Below are 20,479 nucleotides of genomic sequence, written 5' to 3' on the forward strand. Positions count from 1 at the left end.
TAGGATTTCAGCATACCTAAAAGTTGGCAGTTTCATGCAACTACACTAAAATGTCAATCAAAGTATAACTTAGATGCTGAAGCTGATAGTTCTATGCATTTTAAACAGCAAAATTTGCAGGATCCTGTGATCATGGCTTCATATACTGATGCCATGAACAGAAATTACATCTCATTTCAAAACATATAGAGTTTCCAATAATTGTGCCTGTATTGCAATGTTGAGATGTTTTGAGATGAAATATTTATTTTAAAGAAAATAATATTGTCCAATATTGTGCAGGAAATCAGTAGCAATGAAAGCAAACCCCTGAAAATCCAGATCCTGCTTCCTTCCTCCAAACCATATGTGCACTCAGAATGGATAAAGGTTTCTGCTGAAGTGTGCTATCTTTTTCTGCAGTGCTGTATCCACATAAAACCAGCTTCAAAGTCAAATAACCAGCATTTTCTTTGTCAAGTAATCCTTTTCAACTTTTTTCCTGTTGTGAGATTCAGAAAGCTTTCAATATAATTTTGAAAAGAAGTAATAAAAACGTGTTATTGTTCAGATTCACACAACTGTATTTGAAATCTATAATTCCATAAACCACATTACTTTATGGAAAACGTTGTAAAGAAGAAAACTTTTCATTCATTTTTAACATCTTGTTTGAGAGTGATTCAATTTCTTAAATCCTGTTCCAGACAGAAGTAAGTGGCTAAGATGTAATTTTCTACTGTATTTGTAGGAAGCACAAAGTCTAAGCTGCCAACCTTTAAGGGGTTCTTTGAACCATCTCTGTAGCTTTCAAATCCATAACAGGACCTGAAAGAGGATTATCAGTACAGTGCACAGCACACTTGATTAGGACTAAAATGCCTTCAGCCAGCAGCCAGCAGCCTGTATCAGTCCCTGTAGCTCAGCACCCACTGAGCCTCCTCCTCGCAGCGCCGTGCCTGCCGTGTCAGTGATATCAGGGTTTTGGGATGAGCCTCTTCAGTGCCTTCTGGCTGTAACTCTACTGGAGAGGTGTAGTCCATTCACACTCCCAAAAAGCCATCATTCCCATCTCTGCAAATGTCTATAGTGTAATACATCCTCTGAACCCTCAGTAATGTGCTTTTGACTTATTATCTTCTCCATGTGGTATCTCCTTGCACAGTCATTGGCTTCAATTACCAAATGGCCAATTTTGAAATTGGAACATGTCAGATAAAAGCATATATTTAATAGTATAATACCTGACAGAATTACTTTCATTCTGTCTTGACGCACTCTTTAGAAAAGTTGTTTATCACGGATACCAGCCACTCCTTTCTCCCAGATTTTGCAGCTAATTGAACAAAGTCTGTCTAAAAGATCATGTTTTCTGAACGTGAAATAATCAGTCAAAAAAAGAGATTGCTATTTGTCATGTCAGGATTACATCTGGGCAGCATAATTACCTTAGATTCAAAGTATTGACCTGAGGTGAAGGAAAATAAAAAAAAAAATCATTCCTAGAGAACTTAATATAAATTTAGTAGTAAAATTTAAATATATTTATATGTTTTCAAAGCAAAATGGTGGGAATAAATGTTACTGGGATTTAAAATAATTTTTTCTCCAGGCTCTCAGTCCCATTTTAATGTTACTTAAGAAAGAGGTTTTCATTGTTATATTTAAAGAGGTGGTGTATCATTAAAAAATAGTGTTCATGTCACATGTGACTGATGCTAGTTTTTATAAGGCATTAATAAAGACTTTTATAGCTGTCAGTAAATTTGTGCAGATTGGTGCCTGTTGATAATATGGCTAAAGTATTAACAAATGTATAGCTATTAAAAGCTAGTATGTGTATGTGCAAGACCTCTATCCAGCTGGTTTGGTATTAGAAAAAAAGAAACTTAATTTTATATCATCAAACAAGGAAATCACAGTTAAAATTAAAATTAAAATTAAGATTAATGCTACTGTTTCCATAACTTTCTTAATGTGAAAAATGTTATGGGTGAATGATTTTTGAATTTTTGTATCCAGGTTTCACATTTAAAAACCATAGAAGTTTTAATTCTGTGTATATAGTTCATACATTTACAATATCATTAGAACCAATTATTTTAGGCTAAGTAATTTCAAGTAGTCTGTAAGCTTCATAATGACTGATTTGATAGACTGTGATCTGAGGTAATGTGGCCTTCTGTTACATGTTTAAGGGTTTAATTTTTCAGAGGGCACAGACTGCAAAATAGCCTGTAGCTGTAATTAGATGGCATTAATTTCTCATGAAACAAACAGGTGACTGTGACTGTACCAGAAACAAAGGAGAAATTCTTTGATTTAATATTAGCCAGATTTGCCATTAGCTTGTTGGAAGTCCTACTTGGATACTTTTGAAGCTTGCTTGAATGAGGTTTTTTTCAAGTAGGTAACAGTAGCTCAGGTTTCATGTTATGCTGCTAGTTCAGAAGTTCTCTACATGCAAGATACGGAGAGATTTTCTAATAACTTGTTCTCAAACTTCTAGTTATCTAGTGATTCATGCAATTTTATTCTTTCTGCTGGGTTTTGTCAGGTGTTACATGGAGATGATAATACAAAACACACAAGATGGTGATTTTCAAAGGGGCTCCTGTTGTGAAATGGAAATGGAAAATTGAATCATTCAGGGTTAACCGATTATTTTTGAAATTAGGTGCTTTAGAGTAGGAAAATTTTTTGGGGGGGATAATTTTTGCCAAGATGTGTAACAAGTTTACTTTTTTTTCCCCTCTGGATGTTATGTTTAAGAAAATTATTTGAAAACTGGGGAAATCGGGATGACTTGTAAGCGATAAATGTCAATTCTACTACAATTTTTTTTGACAGAAAATGCTGTTTAAACAGTTTCATGACAATTTTTTTGACTTGTATAATTATGAACTATTTTAGATTTTCTTTTTCCTTGGAAAATATTAAGGAAATCTGCATTTTATCCTTTTTGGTAAAATATTCCTATCCTTTTTTTTTCAAAGATTTGTGTTTCTGAAGAAACCGTTATTCCATCAATATTACACTGATGATTGATTTTTTCCTATTTGTTATGGTAAAAGAGCTTGGTCATACAAAGGTTTTTTTTAATAGAGTCAATTGATGAAAAATCCTAATGGATTTCAGGTACATTAAAAGCAATTCTTTCATATCAACATTAACAGGAAATTTGAATTATCCCAGATATCACTTCACAGATGCAGTATTTAAAGAATATTTTTTAATTGCTCTGACTTATCTGGCTTGGATTGGCATGTCTGAAATATTCCTCAGGTGTTGATCACCCCAAAAAATCTAGTGAGCTTTATCTAAGTGGTTACTGTGACAGTAAAAACTGGAAGTGCTCAGCCACACAGCTATCAGCTACTGTACACAGCCTATAAAACTTCATGGGCTGCAGATTGAGCTGTAGATACGTGATCCCATATTCCCTGGTGTTACTATTATAGGGCAGAGACAAACTGCCTTATCATTAACTCTGTAAATGAAGAAACTGTGTATGAGACCACTGGAGCAAGTTAATAATAACATACACATTTTTTTTTACTGCTTTTAAGTTTTTTCTTTCTGTCCTGAGGTAGTAGTGGATTTTCAGGCTATTCTTCCAGGATGTGCTGCTGGTTGCATCTGAGAACTAATGTTTCTGCCTACCATGGGTCTATAAACTCTGTTAAAAAAAAACCCCAAATCCTAACACCTGCATTTTTTAAGGTGTTAGGCAGAGATAGGCATTGGTTTGGCTGCTTGTTCCCATACAAATGGCAAGATTTATGACTCTTCTGTCTGCTTATCTAAAGGCTTGCAGTGCATTCCTCAATTTGATTATTAATAAGGCTATCCTGAATACAAAGTAAAGCAGCAGAAAAGAAAAGCCTGCTTGGGAGGGAACAACATGACACAGTGTGCTATGACAGCTTCTGGATACCACTATCCCTTCATAATTGAGTATATCTGAACTGGAAAGCCAATTCTTTTATTTTCCTTTCCATTTTATATAAAAAATGCAATGTAATTAATGGATTGTCTCCCAGTATTAAGCCAGTGGATTTGCATGACATAGTATTTAAAACTAGTCAAAGTGTTTTAATTTTTTTTACTATTTTTGCATACTCAGTAACAAATAGGAGCACAATAGTAAATTTAAAGTTACTGAATAAGTTTCTATTTCTTATGCAGCTGTGGAAAAACACCATTTAAAAATTTTCATTCTTGTCAATGCTTGAACTCATTTATGTGTCTTTGCTGAGCATCCTGGAAACATCTAATGCATAGACTCCCAAGCAAACTTACGGGGTTTCTCCATCTGGAGGATGAGGATCTGTTTTTTTAATATATTCTGATATTCAGAATACAGACGTGTCAGTCTGAGCTCCTGGTCTTAGCAGTTGAGTTTAATTTAAACTAAATAAATGTTCAATTAAAAAAGGGTGTGTGTGTATGTGCTGTATGAGCTTGGCCAAAGCTGCATTCACTGCTGAGGAACCTGGCATTTTCAGTCATTTTGCATATTAGTAGGACGTGAAACACCTTTGAGGACCAGTGAGTCTCTTAGTGTGAAGGTTATGATGAACCTGCCAGCATCCAAAATATTTTACTATATATTTTACTAAACTGAAAGGAATCTAGTGGATTTTTGACAACATACAGCTTAGAAAATAGCTAGGAATCTTCAAATATATGGTCTACTTTATATTCCTCTAGGGTTCTTATTTTTAATTTCAGTGTCTACCTAGTGCAAAATGTGAAACTATTCAGGAGCAGAAAATAAGATTTCCTTCCTCCTAGCAAAATATCCTAATCATAGAACAATAGAAGCAGGTTATTCTACTTCTCTTTTTCTTAGGACTGGAAATATACCCTGAAACAGACAGACCATATGATGCCAGGTTTGAGGTTTCTTTATCACAGGGATAGAGAATAAGTCAGTGAGTAAGGGAAGAAATCACGGAATGGTGTATGTGGACAATTACACATCATGGCCACTCACAGGAGATGTCATCTTCATAAAATTGTCTTGCTATATGATGGATGTCACTAACATTAGGAGTTACCTAGGTAGGCAAGGTCAAAATAAAATTTCTCTTCCTCCCTTTATTTTTTTTATGCTGACAGTAGTGGCTGAATCTTTGACAGAGAATTTCTGGTCTCAAGGATTTAGAAATCAGTATAATGAAAAATGCAAGAATAAAGAAGGAAGGTTGTACTGAGCTTCAGACACATGGAAATTAGAGAATAAATCTTCCAATGTAAAAACTTCAGGAGAACCAAGAAACTGTAATGTTTACTTCTTTTAATAAATCCATTTAGCTTAGGATATAGATAGGATTTCCTAATTGTTTTTGTGATATGGCTTTATTCTAATATAATTGAATAACTGCCCTCCAGATGCCTTGGGAAAGCCTATGAAATCTATCTTAATTTTCATTTTGTTCATGGAAATGTCTTTTTATTGTCACTGAATATCTATACTTATAATTTAACTAATTTTTGGATTCCTGCAGCAATTTAAAAGTATTTTCCCCAAATCAAAATACTATCCTCCTATATGTCACCATTTGAATTGCAATGCTTAGATTCTGTAACTTTTAGCATCCCAAAAGCTTGTCTATTAGAATGTTTCTCTGAACAGAGCACTCCATTAACTTCAAAAGCAGTAGGTTGCCTTTAATGTTCATATTCCATTATTGTGCAAATAAACATGGTCATTTTTTTTGAGTTTTAAAGTGTACTAGGCTTATATATATACTGAACACTATCTAAGTTTCTTTGGCTTGAGCTCTGACAGTTTTGTTAATATTGGTTACTAAAGATATTGAAATTTTTCTTAAGAGTCTGCCTTTCCCTTCATTGCCTCTTTTCCAGTTTGAAATGACTAAGGCTTAAATAATTATTAGTCACATCTTATCTCAGTGGCAAAGGCTTGTGCTTTTAAAGTAATATTATATGAGCATCTGCTCCTATTGCTCTTGCCAGAAATTAAAAGGCTGATCTGCAGGAAAAGAAGGTTAACACCTCAGATTTGTAGTGAGAAATGTATTGCAAGAGGAAGAATATTTGCAAAACCAAGCAGCCTTTTCTATTTAATACTATCAGTAAATAGTAAATACACATCTTTTTGCTTTACCAACAGTTTATGTTCTTGGTTACTCACAAGACTATTTACAAACTGACTGCAGTTTTTGAAGTTTAGTTTGATCCAGTCACTGGATATTCAGATTCTGAGAACTTCTTGATGAGAAAGTAGCAGTGTTGAATAGAATTTTTAGACAGTATGAGTCCAAGTAGCAATACTACTTTGGAAATGAATAAATACAAGCAAGGAGAGAGTGAATGAGTAGCATTCCTTTCAGAGGCACAATACCTGGCTTGTAATTAGTGATCCTGTGATGATGGCCATTGTCTGTCCGTTAGAATTGTCAGGTCTCTGTTAAAATGAGGGTTGAAGGGAGCATAACGATACTGATCATTTTTCTGAGGCATTCCATGTCACCACAGTAAGGACACATCTTCAAATTACTTTTATTGTCACAGTATCCTTGGCTTTTCCAGATCCAAGAATAAATTATGTTACCTCAAAGTATGAATAAATTTACATTCTATGGACAATGATATCTCATTAATGAGGAAAGCTGATGAACAGCATTTTCTCACAAGCATATTTGCTTCATTTAAGATGAAGGTTGGCTCAAAAGTGTTCTAGAAATTGTTTATTATTTAAGGCATGTCCTACTCTGGTAGCATGCCTTGTTTGGGGATGTTTTCATTGCAGGATAGAGGTTATGCAGGGTGTAGTTTCTTGGATTCCTGTATTTACTGAGAATGAAGTTAACATCTACTTGCAGTTCAGGGCAAAAGAGCAAAATCTGAACTTTTTGCTCAACATATTTATCAGTTCAGGCAAACAGTCATGCTAAAATATCTCTCCATTTTAATTTCTGGAAACAATTTGAGGCATCCCAGTCCTATGCTCCATTGTATAATGTATTTTCAGTGAACTGCCAAGTTCATTATTAATATATTGTAAGTAGAAAGCAAGAATCCATGTCTCCCTTCCACCTGCCACACACAGAGGTCGTGGAAGATCTGGAAGGGACAAATGTATTCATTTCAAGTTTAATTATATAAAATAGTAACAATAGTGATAGTAGCTATGTAATAATTAAATATACTTCATCCCTCTCCTATTCTTGCTTCTAAATTGTGTGGTTAATATATAATGCTACACTTTTTTAAATTCAGAATAATAAAATGAGTATTGAATGGAAAAAAGCAACAGGTTTTCTTAAGGTAAGTTCTTATTGTTGCTGGTTTACTTATTGCTTGACTCAAAGCTCATCAAAATAATGAGTTGCCCTGTATCAGGTTTATGGAATTAAATACTTTGGGCTGATGAATCTTTTCCAAAAGGATTATTAAGGATGCTATTTTATGCCCTTTTTGCTTATTAGTGGTTTTTTTTGTTGTTCTTTTTTCTTTGTTCCTCTACCAGGAGGCATTTTTGAGTGCGTGGAATCTGGTCCAATGGGAGCAGAAGAATTAGCCTTCAGATTTGCTGTGAACACAATCAACAGAAACAGAACTCTTCTGCCAAACACCACATTAACATACGACACACAAAAGATCAATCTTTACGACAGTTTTGAAGCATCCAAAAAAGGTAACCTTTTGCATATTTAGTTTTTTTAATGAAGGACTAAGGCTCACTTAGTTTACTTATCTGAAAAAATGTCTATCTGATGAAGCCATATGCAATGAAACTGACATTAAAGAGCTGCTTTATTAAAGGTTGTAATGATAACTGCTTGACAATTACATTGCCACTTTTGCTCCCACTAACCCTATCTAAAAGCTATTCCCTTAAATATTTCAAATCTGAAATAAATTTTGCTGAACATTGTGACTAGGGTGTTTCTTATACCAGCTCCCTTGGAGTGAGAAATCTCACTGTCTTCAAAATTTTTCCATCAAAATGCCAAGTTCCCCAAATTCTACTGGAACTGGGATTCAGTCACTTCAAGTACATTTTCACAAATGCCTTTATATAGTTAGTCACAGACTTTGAAAGTGGAGTAGTAGTTGTAATTTAGTGCATCTTATACCAGCATGGCATAAAAATAAGCCTAAATATTAAGTCTGTGCTTAAGACTATCACTATCAGATACATGACAAGACCTGAGTTAAGCTCTTTCCTCCTAACTATAAATTATATGTGTTTACAGAAGAATTAAGAGTAAAAATTAAGTTTGAACATTTTCCATAAATTTTAAAATCTTTGATCCTCAAAAAAATATTTCCAAATTTTCAGATTGCTTTACTTTTAAGTCATGGACAATAGGCACAAATTGCTGCATCTTTGTTGTATCCTAGAAAGTGGAAACACCAAAAAGTTCAGTATGTACTTATGGAAGAAAGTACAAAGCCTCGTGTCAAAACTCAGTAAGACTGAATTTTGCACTGTATTGCATGCTCTTTAAAAACACTTTTCTTATAAATTGAAGAGCTAATTTCATATGAATGCTATATGCAACAAAACAATAAGAAGGGTGAAAGAATTGGAGGTCAGCCTGTGTTTCTTATGGCAGGTTTCTAGCCTAAATCTGTCAAGTGATCTGGTGCCAACATGTCTCTCCCAAGCATTAAAGACAAAAAGCTTTATACAATAAGGGATTTTTGGTGGTATGGTGGGCTAAGAAGAGTGCAAACACTTGATACAACATTAGATATTATACCTAAGGGAAAGCTCCTGTGGCATGATTAATGTCCATGAAGGACATCTTAAAAATGGAATTTAATACTAATAAATATTCAGTTTAGAACTGAAGGGAAATTTTTACTGCTTTTACTATAACAGATTAACAGAGAATCTTGCTAACCTGTTTATCTCTTTATTTGACAAATAAATAATTCAAATATAGATTCTCATTAGGCATGAAAAGAGAGTGTCCTTATTTGTACAGAAATACAGTTTGGTCATTGAAAGATTATTATAAAAAATTGTCATGAAAATTGGTCATTTTTCATGTATGAAAAATTATAGGCTAAACATTTATGCCTAGCAAGATGAAATTTTTGCACAGTAGCGTGTATGGTACAAGAAAGAGGGAAAAATGCACTTTTAATAGAGTATCTTTGGCTTGTTATTCTTGTGTTTTGGATGATGGAATAAAGTGAGTTTTGAGAGAGACTACTCTTTCCTTTCCATCTCAGCCAACAGTGAATAAAAGTGCTGAATCTTAATTCTGTTTCTTTCATTCTCCTTTTCTTCTCACCTTCCAAATTCAACTGCTTCCTGACTGCTGCACATGCTGACCTGTGAAATTTAATGGGACATTTTCTCCCTGTTCCTGGGGAAGGATGCAGACAGCAGAGAAATTTCTCCTGAGATCTCTAATTCTTTAATTCTTTCCTGAGAAAATACAACTACTTTTAGTCCTTACCTGGGGTTTGCTGGTCAGAATATTATGTTGCTAATTCTTAGACTATAATAGCTGAAATTAGAATGACAATGTGCTATTGATTAGACACATTGAATAGAATGCATATATTCCTTTTTCCCACTTGCATCTTGGATGAGAAAGCAACACTTTATTTGTAACTGCTCAGGCTATATCAAAATCTGTGTAATCTTTTAGTACTAATAGCTTTTTGCATCATCAATTCACAATACAGACAACTGCATTTGTGCTCACAGGTGCTTTAGTTCAGAATCAGAGGCTAAAGGTTAACACAGAATGGTTCATTTTATTATGATGGATACAAAGCAGAATTTTAACAATGAAGTTTAAGCATTTGACTCATTTTTGTGGTTCATTATCATGTCCATTAGTGAGCAGGCAGGCACTGCATCAAAAATAGCCTGTTTAGACCTCTTATTAACACATACATTTGAAGTTGACAATAGATAAAATATTAATGGCTTTTTAAAGGTACTATATGAATAAACAACCTGAAGTCAAGAAGATATTTCAAACTTACTGTTTCAGTGAAAAATAATGTAAATGCAACAAAATATCCCTCAACATTCTAGGAAAATTGGTATGCATCTGATAGAGCGAGTGCCATATTAAATCACGTGTGAAAGCATTGCATTATTCAAATCTCAGAAAGAGGGAAAAAAAAGTCCATTGAAAAGCCATCTGGTAGCTATTGCTGTTGTTAGTGATCCCATTTACTGACATTTGCATAAAGCTTGTTGATTACTCTTAGGAAGGGCAATATTAGCATAAATGTTTTTTTATTGAGCTAGTCATTTAGGCTACACACCGAATAGCAATGAAGATCCTGTGTGTCTGACAAGTTTATTTAAACCACTGGTGCTCTGCAGCAATAAAAAGGTGTGCCAGCATAGTTTCTGGAATGCACTTGAAAGACTTAGCCATATTTTCATCAAGTTGAAAAGAATGTGCACAACAATTAATTTTGAATTGATGAGAAAAGCAATGCAGCAAGATGTGTTTCTACTGCTGGTTTCCTCAGCTGTCAGGAACACTGATGGTGGAGTAACAGAATTAATCAAACCCTGTATAAATACTCATGTCTAGTTTGGTTTTCATTACTTCTCTCTGCCAAATGGGTTGTTTTCCCAAAAGACAGAGTCTGCTTTTCAGAGCTGTGTACTTGTAAAAGTTGTGCCTGTGGTAGTGAGTGACATAGGAGCAGGGCATTGGCCGAGACTCTGGTCTTCAGTATTGATTATTTTTTCCTGCCTTCTTTTTGTCATGGTCTAACAAATATTCAACAAGATGATACTGGAGTGTACTGTGGGAGATTATAGAGACTAGAGACTGCTAATGAACAGTACAGGTAGGGCCACCCTGTATCAGAAAACAGGAAGCTGAGCCACTTGAATGCAGCAGTATTATGTCAGTGGCTCTCAAGGCCATTTTTATATACAAGTATAGCAAAACTGAGCATTTCCAGTTTTTAGGATGGGACACCTAAATTTTTTTTCACTAACAGACAGCAATTTAATTTTAGAGAAAAGACTGGTCCTTTAATTGTACTAACCAACATACCTATTTCAGATACAGAAATTTAAATGTCCATTTTCATGAAATTAACTCTGTGCCTGATAATTAACTGTGGGGTACTTCATATGTAAAATTTCTGAGTAATTAGGACTTCAGTAGAAGTAGTCGTGACTGATTGAGGAGAAAGCTATCACTTAACCCAGATTAGGATACTGTCCTATTTGACCCTTTTCTAAATGTAAGATACAGCTAAGCACAAACCTATTTTATTCATCAGTACTTTTAAAAAGACACATGATTACTGGCCTTTATAGCTTCCATTGACATAGGAATGTTTAATAAACATAGCTGAGTACTATTTAGATGTTAAGAGTCAATATTGATCAGTTTATAATGAAAGATTGGAAGCATATTCTGAAGTTGAAATGTGTAAGTGAAAGCGTTACACAAGAAGGGAGCTCTGTCAGTAAGACAGTCATATTTCATGGAGTGCCTTTTGTTTAACATGAATTGTGCAATACCTTCTGGCACACTGCCTTTTTTCCTCTCATCATTGACAGACTTCTGTCTCCTCTTCAGCCTGTGATCAGCTGTCCCTTGGGGTGGCAGCCATCTTCGGACCATCCCACAGCTCCTCAGCCAACGCCGTGCAGTCCATCTGCAACGCCTTGGGAGTTCCACACATCCAGACCCGCTGGAAACATCAGGTGTCAGACAACAAGGACTCCTTCTATGTCAGCCTCTATCCGGATTTCTCTTCACTCAGCCGTGCCATCCTTGACCTTGTGCAGTTCTTCAAGTGGAAAACAGTTACTGTTGTTTACGATGACAGCACTGGTAAGGCCAAAGCATCAGGCTGTGTGCAGAGCTATTCACATACACAAAGAGAGGGAGGAAGGGTGTCACTACTCATATTTCATAATTTAAGAAATTTTTAATAGTTTGCAAGAATTTTACGGGTAAGGCAGTGTAGAACAAATAATGTGGACATATTAGCATAAGTATTCTCATAAGTATGCTTCAGTTGCTGAATTCTGTGTGTTTGAGCTCACAGCTGTCAATAAATTGGTCACACTCTGTCTGTGTTTTCTGCAGTGTCTTAACAGTTGCTAACAGCTATGTCTTTTGATTTTACTTAAAACTTAAACTTGGAAGAAAAATATGGTAACTTGAAAAATACACTAGTGTACTCAGTGAAGTAGAAAGCTTAAATTCTGGTGCTGCCTCTGGTGATGGTGGAGTTTGAAAACACATGCCATATTTGTTTGGAATTTTAGTATCTGTTTCTTCAGATAGAAGTGAAGAAAGAGCCCTGGTTTCAGCTCCTAGCAGTTGGACCAAAAGGAAGTTTGGAGGCTTGGTTTACAGATGAATTACAGGAGTTAAAATTAACTCCTGACTTTCCAGCAGAAATATACTAGTCCCTTGGTCACCCTAAAATTTGTTTTGCCTTTCAGTTTCTCCTTGACAGTGGTACCTTTGAAAAATGCTGTAAAACTTACATTTCATTTGAGGTCTAGTGGTGGTTAGAAAGAAGACCTTGGTTACGAGGAAAATATCACTGTAATGGAAGATACAAGGAAGGTGCTTGGCTAAAGAAGACATATTAAATCTTATGGGAAATGCTGGTAACTTCTTCCATGCTGGTTGATCCGTCATTGTCAGGAAGAGAGCATAGGGAGCCTCAAATTCTTCTCGTGGTTCAGTGAACCAGAAGGCTGTTGATGTGCTCATTACGTGATGCTACTCTCTATCCAAATCTGAAATAAAAAAAAATAAGATCAGGTAACAAAGTGAGGCTACCTGTAGGGAAGACTAACTGTGCTAGATAAACAGCAGTTACTGCACCAGGACAGAACACCTTCTTGCTGTTCAAGCTGGGATAAGATGCATGTGTAGCTACCGAAAGGTGAGGAGGGAGCAGAGAAGATGCTGCATAAAAGTCCTTATAACTGATATTTTTTCTTTATACCTTTTAAAAAATTGTAAGGCAGCGACATTTAGAAGCTACCTCACTGCAAGTTTGTTGGCTGATATTACCAAAAATTTCAGGTAATAAAACTTTTGATTTAAGTTTTAAAATCAAACTATAGCTTTAAAGACCTAAGACAAGCAATATGTAGCTTGTTTGTTTTTTTTTTTCCCAAATTTTTATCTATTTTTGTTCTGAAATAGGAAAGGAAGCTAAATCCTCAAATTTTAACCAAATGGTGATAGAAGGAAGTGAGTTGTGGTGATTAAGGTTTGTGTAAATTGGAGATATTTCACCTTGATTGAAATCCTTTGGAGCCTCTTTTTTCAAGAACAGGTTACCTCTTTAAAAAGTCAATTCCATTAGAAAATTCATATGTTTTAATACTTTGAAATTGCTTTGCTCAATAATTTAAAAGAATTCTCTTCTGTCCAAAAAAAAAAAAAAAACAACAAAAGAATACTTCATGTTTAATGATCTCTTCAAATCCAGAGATATATTGTTGGCAGCCTTGATAGACCTGATCTCAATAAAACATGTTTTGAAGCCAAGACATAAATAGAAATGGAAAAGAAAATTAAAAAGAAGGTTTTCTTGTATATATTTTGATCTACTTGTTCTACTTGGTATTACTGTTAATATTTGACAGAGAATCCCAATCATAACCTTGTTTAGAACAATTTTAAAATAAATTTCACGGTGAATTAGTAGATTGAGTTATTTAATCTAGTCAAAAAGCATAAAGACTTGTTCCAGGATATAATCTCTTTAAAATGATATTTCTTTCTGGAGTGGCCAGGCCCTTTATATTATAATAGTGGTTGTTCCTGTAATCTCATCTACAACATTTTTTTTCTCTTGAAATCTATTTCTGTCTGAAGAGGCAGAAAAAAACCCCAGTCTGTTTTAGAAAGGTTATCCTCTGTCTTTTTTTGTGGTGTTTTCTGTAAAATGAACTTAGATTCTATTTTTTAAAGACTGTCAACTTCTCTTTGTTAGTAGCATCTCCTATGGATAATTCCAGGACTTTAAAAGCAAATTACACTGCTGGGAAGTCCACAGCATCACTTGCCTTTGAAGTACATACAGGAACAACTCTGAGCTATGAGAAACTATTAGTCTTAAGCAGATTTTATATATCTGCTGGAGTTCAAGTGCAAGCTGATGGTTTTTGAGGCAGGGGGAGAGGAACCTTTTGAAAGGAAGTAGTTGCTTGATCTTGGGAAGTGGTTCTCTCCTGTCATAGGATAAGACAAATATTCAGTTATGAGTCTGGGACTGGAGCTCAATATGATGTTTCAACTAAGATTTAGAAATTGTGTTGTATGACTTGTGCCATTTAAGATCTAACTACAAATCATTAAAATGAAGGCAATGAATACAAAATATTTATCACTGTTTATGTCTGTTTTTTCCATTTGATCAGTGATTCCTTAATGTAAGATGGATATAATTCTTAACTCCTTTTTTCTTTGTTTCTCTTTTAATCACCTACATTTTGCACTCCTTTATTGGATGGTTGTGGAGGATGATGATGTATGCCTTTTTTAATGCTGATTTTAGATAATGGATTTCCTTCATCTGAAGGGACAATTCCCCAAAGGGCATGCTGGTCAAGAAAATAATATGTTGGTATAGCAGCTACAGTGATAATTTAATTGCTAAAACTAATATTATTTTGGAGATTCATATTTGTTTTATGTATTTTTATTATCATTGTAAATGTGGATAAAAAGAGTGCTGATACTTTTATTATAGAAAGGAATAAAAGATATAAAGCATGCATAAACTCGATCTGAATACTTCTCCAATAAATTATCAGGGCTTTCCCATATGTCAAGGTCCTGAAAGATGGCAGGTTGACTCTGAGGGAAAACATCATTTCATGTGGTAAACACATTCTAAAAATGTGTTTATCTTCTTAAATGTAAGGGCTCAATTTTATGAATTTTCTAAGGAATTGCTAATGTTTTGTAATGAAAAAGGAGACATCACCTGCTTCAGAGCTAAAAAAAAAAAAATTGTGTCCATGTTCTTCATCTCCTCAGTGTGGGATATATCTTCCAGGGTAAAAACAATCGGTGGAAGCTGTGTGGTTGTTTGACACTCTGCAGCCAGTAAATGGCCATGTTAACTCTAGTGTCACTCCCAGAGGTATGCTAGACACCAATACTCCAAGTGCACAGTCCAACTGCCCCTGGACAACACCATCGTGTCCAACTCTATTCAATCCCCCAAGTTTCTACCTTGTATGAGTGAAAGCCATTTATGTGAATGATCCATGTAAGTCTTCCATACTGTTTTTTGTGTCTTTCAATCCATAGAGTAGCTGCCTTCAAAAAGAAGATAAGGTGTTGCCTCTGAGGATGGGATTGTAACTAGATGATGTTTAAGGTTCCTTCCAACCCAAACTATTTTATGATTCTGTGAGATGTATGAAATAGATATTTGTATTTGGTCTGGATCTAATTTGATTTGAGATTGGGTGGTATGAAGGTGGTAAAGTGGAAGTCAGTGCTTGTTTAGAGCCCAGTTTGAAACGAGACAGAAAATTTGGAATCCCAGTCTCCCTTTGTAATAATCTTAGAGATTACTACTAAGAACAGACATTAGTTTGTTGTCTCCCTCTTTGAAGCATTCTCCCTGTATTCCCAGAGAAGGAATAGCTGTAAATCTTACTCCTAATTTGAGAAAAGGCATAAGTTGTTTTTAATACATTGTGGATAGCAACTAGACCCTGGCCCATGCTTTATGATGCAGAAGTAGCTAAGTCAGAGAGGATGAATGTCTGCAGTCCAGCTATTGCTCCTCATGTTGGACTGAGCCTCAGGGTACTGGTTTGTTCTGTACTGATCAGACCTGCCTCATCTTCAGGACTGTGTAATGAGGAATGCAAAATAACTTGCCACAGGATAAAATAGAGGTTGTGCCATGCTGAAATAGGTACAGGCAAGTTTTAGAGGGATATAATCAATAACAGCGGAGTGAGCAAAGATCAGATTGGGTACAGTGTAATAAGGAAGACTCAAGACTGTACAAATAAGATGAAGTAGATGAATAAACTAGAAAGGTTAATTCTACCTTGAATTGGTAAGAAGAGATGCAGTTTTTACTGTGGGGATATGGTAATAGAAATAAAAATGAACATAGAATGGACAAAGGTTTTAACATTATAATAAAGCCTCTGCCTTGGTAGAATTTTATTGAGTAGGTGTTGTTGCACTAAGTAGATGAGTTTTTTCTTTCAGGAAATTAGAAATGTGTGAGTCCTTTTTTTGTGGATCTCTGGTTTAAGAGTCCTGCACTGACTCATTATTTTAATATTTTTCTTTTACATTAGCGAATAGCTACTTTCTGCTTCCTTCTTTGATTTAAGTTCCTTTCTTTTTTCTATCTATCAAGACTTTTTTTTAATATAGCCCGTGTTTTTACAGGCAAAAAAAAATATAATAGGGCTCTAAAACATTTTTCTTGCTAAAAAAGAGAAATATTTCTTCTTTTGATCATTTTAAATGGAAAAGCATATTTCTTTTAATTAGGATTTCATGTTAAAAAACAAATGCAGAAACAGACAAAACCCCAGCAAAAATCCACCCCCCCAAAAAAAACCCCCACCACCACAAAAAAAAAAAAAAAAAAAAACCCCAACCAACCAAAAAAAAACCAAACAAACAACTAAACAAAACAACCAAAACCCAAAACCCAAATCTAAAAAACCTCCTAGCAGGATGTAATGAGAGGCTGTTTAGTTTTTTTTCTACCTTAAGTAATTTATGGTCTCTTTGTTAATTAAATTCCACTAAACTGTCCCTGGACACTAATTAAGTCCTTTCATATTTACAGATTTGCTACAGTCAATTGTCTTTAAGAAAGAAAAGTGGAAAAATGACGATATGTTTGTCATGCGCATGTCCTAATGGATTTAATTGGTCTCAAAACAGTAACTTAATTTCAAGTACATATTCTAATCTCTGTGCTAAAGAAAACAGACTGGACAAACTGTAAATAAGTTTTTGAATCATAGACAATTTTAAAAAAGTGAAAAAATGCATGAATAATTAGATGATGAGCTCTTAAATTATAGTGGCACTTGTATAGATATCAATATATTGATACTTTTATATATCAACAGAAGAAGTTGATATAAACAGCATTCTGGATATTTTTTCTTAATTAACTTTTGTTTTGGTCTTGAGTGAATGAGTATAAACACCAAAAATCTGTTACATCTATGAACAGAAGCCAAACTAAATGCTGAAAAATTATTTCAGAAATAAAAATGTTTGTGTTGGTCTTTAGCACTGAATCCTGTGCTTTAACTGAAATGAAGGAAGTTGAAAGATGTCATTTTGTTGCTATATTCACTCTAATATGCAGGTGGCATTGATTTGTAATAAAATGACAATTACTTTCTTGGGACTGGTATTAAAATTCCCATTATCTAATTCCCACTGTATTAGGTGTTATTTTGGCCTCACCTTGATGTTGTGTGCAGTTATAGCCCCCAGAATCTAAAATATTATTAAGGTACTTGAATGTGTCTTGAGTAGGCCAACAAAGCTGGTGAAAGGGCTGGAATGATGTCCTGTGAGGACTGTGGGCTATCAATATATTGATGCTTTTGTATATCAACAGAACAAGTTGATAGCTAGGAACATTTAGGTTAGAATGAAATAACAGGTGTCCTTGAAAGGATGGGGAAAATCCACCTCATGAGTTTGGTGGTTTGTTGGTGTTTTTTATGGGTGGTGGTTTTATTAAATTTTGTTTTGCTTTGGTTTTTTGTTATGCTTTGTTTTTTTGTTGTTTTCTTTTTTGTTTTGGTTTTGTTTGTTTGTATGTTTTTTATTATAATTAATTTTTATTCTTTAATTTTTTCAACATCAATGTTTTCGTACTAATCTTTCTAGATAGAACAGAAAAAGAAAAGACAGATAAGGGTAACCTTCAAAAGTTTCTATCATGACTATTTACTACCACTGGTGCTAATGTCTTTATCAAATGTGCAGAAACATTAAATTATAAATGAATATTAAGTTATTCCACTGCCATTGATACTGATTTCTCAAATTGGATTTATATTTATTTTATGTATAGATGAAAACTGTATCTAATTGCATCTGTGTGTACTTTTGTATATTTATAATGTTTTGACTTATGCAGTTTTAGCGAGCATTTATTCAGGTTCTATGAAGCAGATGCAGAATTTAGAGTAGTGGTTGCTTATGAATGGCTAGGTGGGTATTTTTTTCTGCAAATGAGTAAATTTGTGTATAAATCATATCAAAGATAGCGATTGGGGTGCATAGCTTAGCATAGAATGTTAAATGGAACTAATTCATTCCCAATTTGTGCATTATCAATTAACAGTTATTCTGAGTTGTTTTAGTGGAATGGATGAAATGAGTACCTAAAGTAGGGCTATATTTACCAATGTGAACAAAGTAGACTTGAAGCTTCCCGTGCATATAAACTGTCATGGCATGTAGTTCTGTTCCACATCTTTTCAATCACCAGTTCAGAGAGGTTACAGCATTTGTAGCACTTTTATTGACCATTTTTATTGAGGAAAAAATACTTTTAAGCCTTCTTTAATAAATTCAAATTTGGTAAAATTATAATAATTAACAACTAATAATTTGGACAATGAAGGAATATTATCCTGAATGATTACATATTCCATAAAGTCTTTTAAATACAGAGTGTTTCAAGTGCTGGGCATAGTAGTTTCAAGTGAAGTTTCAATTAGTAGTTTTGTGCTAAACCTGATTGTGGTATTTGGATGTAGCTGGTTAGTGTATTCCTTTACCAACACAGTTATTGCACATTTATTCTGTAAAGTTCAGAAATATTTTTTCTAGTGTTATATCAATATATCAGTAATATGGAGGATGTTGTGAAGTTAAAATTTCACTTTCAAACACTTTTAGTCTTTATGCAGATGTTCACAATTACTTTAGCTAGTTGTCTGAAGAAAAAGTGTTCAATTCTGTTTTTCTTTTATGACAAATGGGCCTGTAATTGTTCTTTGAGAATAATTCTATAAAGACTTTAATTAATTTTTTGAAAAGTGAAGTAAATATTAACAAGTTAACAAAATGCCTGATTCTAGCCCATCCTTCAGGGAAACATGTTACTGCAGCTCTCACCCATATTTTGACCAATAATTGAATTTGAACTTACTGCAATAAGACTCGGTATCACAAACACAAATCTATGGATTTAAAATAAATAAGTTTCAAAAATACATAATGTGCTTTACAGTATTTTTCTATAAGCCTAAGGAACAGAGGTGGAGATAATATTTCCATAAGTTATAACAATGAACATATTTCAAATAGTGTTTTAATTGTTTTGCTTTTGTGGGTTTGAAGAAACTTAAGAATTTAAACCTTACAGAAAATTGCCTAGGGAGCTTCTTATCAAAAGAATTGTTTCATGAAGACTGGAAAATTTTTTAATATGTCCAAATACATAAATATATTATAGGCAAACTGAGTGAAAAATGAAGAGGAAAACTGAGACAAGATCAGTTTCACATTCTTGTATGGGGAATACCTTTAAGATTTATCCAAACTACAGTACAGTTTTACTCTTATTTCATATTACATAGTTTAGTAATAGTAAAGTAAAAGTATTCCATATTTTATCCTCTGGCTGGGAGAACACTGTGAAATATACTTGTGATGTCAGTCCCTTCAGCTCTATGTCACTCTCAGTTCAAATATTACTGTCTTGATTCATTTTAGCTTCAATTAGAGAGTTTTTTTCTCTCTTGCACTCTTACCAGTTCCTTTCTTTTAAAGCAAAAATGGAACTGCTTTTGTTTCCAAGAGTAAATGTGCTAAGCTGGTGTAAATTCCCTCTGAGGATGTTCATTTATGCGTCTTTTCAAGTTAAGACCATTTTAGAATTGCTAACTTGTTGTATTGCTTCTTTTGTCATTGATTCTGACATCTTTGACAAAATCTTTTATCCTTTGACATTAGTATAGCTCTTTTTTTTCACTCTTCACCCTCATTAAATTACACTGCTCATACATCACCCACTTGAGAGATCATATTTCATACAGTTATGATAATTAATTTGAAATGCCCAGGACTGCTAATTCTTATTGCTGTCGCCATCATAATACTGAATTAATGATAAAAGTTTATGAAAATGGTCAAAAAACATATTTAGAAAACAGAATAGCAACAACATTTCAAATCAGTCATATCATAATAGAACATTTGACATAATAGAACATAAATGTCAAATGTAGCTGGAGGCTAGAAAAAGATGGCAAATCTAATATATTGATAAGGCACAATGTTGTCTTAATTTTCAGCATTTCCTTCAATTATGCTATTTCTTCTTATATTTTCACACATTATATGCAAAGGTGAGGAAGGGATGGACAGGACTTAGAGTTTTTTATTTATTTTTTTCTAGTTGCCGTATGCTGCATCTGATAAGTACTCAGGTGGCATAAGAAAAAGTTTTATGGTGATCTTCAAGATCAAAACTGTTCCCTGAACTGAAGGTCTTTTCTGAACTTTAGTAG

At 34.1% G+C, this 20,479-nt stretch overlaps 1 protein-coding gene across 1 annotated transcript in view; it reads left to right on the plus strand.

The window, feature by feature from the left end:
- Positions 1–20,479, plus strand: part of GRIK2 (glutamate ionotropic receptor kainate type subunit 2) — a 353,639-nt gene that overhangs the window by 108,678 nt on the left and 224,482 nt on the right. The window contains exons 3-4 of the mRNA XM_030944939.1: positions 7,481–7,648; positions 11,541–11,798. Of these exons, the coding sequence (XP_030800799.1) occupies positions 7,481–7,648; positions 11,541–11,798 (426 nt within the window). The remainder of the gene's footprint in view (positions 1–7,480; positions 7,649–11,540; positions 11,799–20,479) is intronic.

The sequence above is a fragment of the Camarhynchus parvulus genome, chromosome 3 (genome assembly GCF_901933205.1).
Source record: "Camarhynchus parvulus chromosome 3, STF_HiC, whole genome shotgun sequence".
In the NCBI taxonomy this organism is placed as follows: Eukaryota; Metazoa; Chordata; class Aves; order Passeriformes; family Thraupidae; genus Camarhynchus; species Camarhynchus parvulus.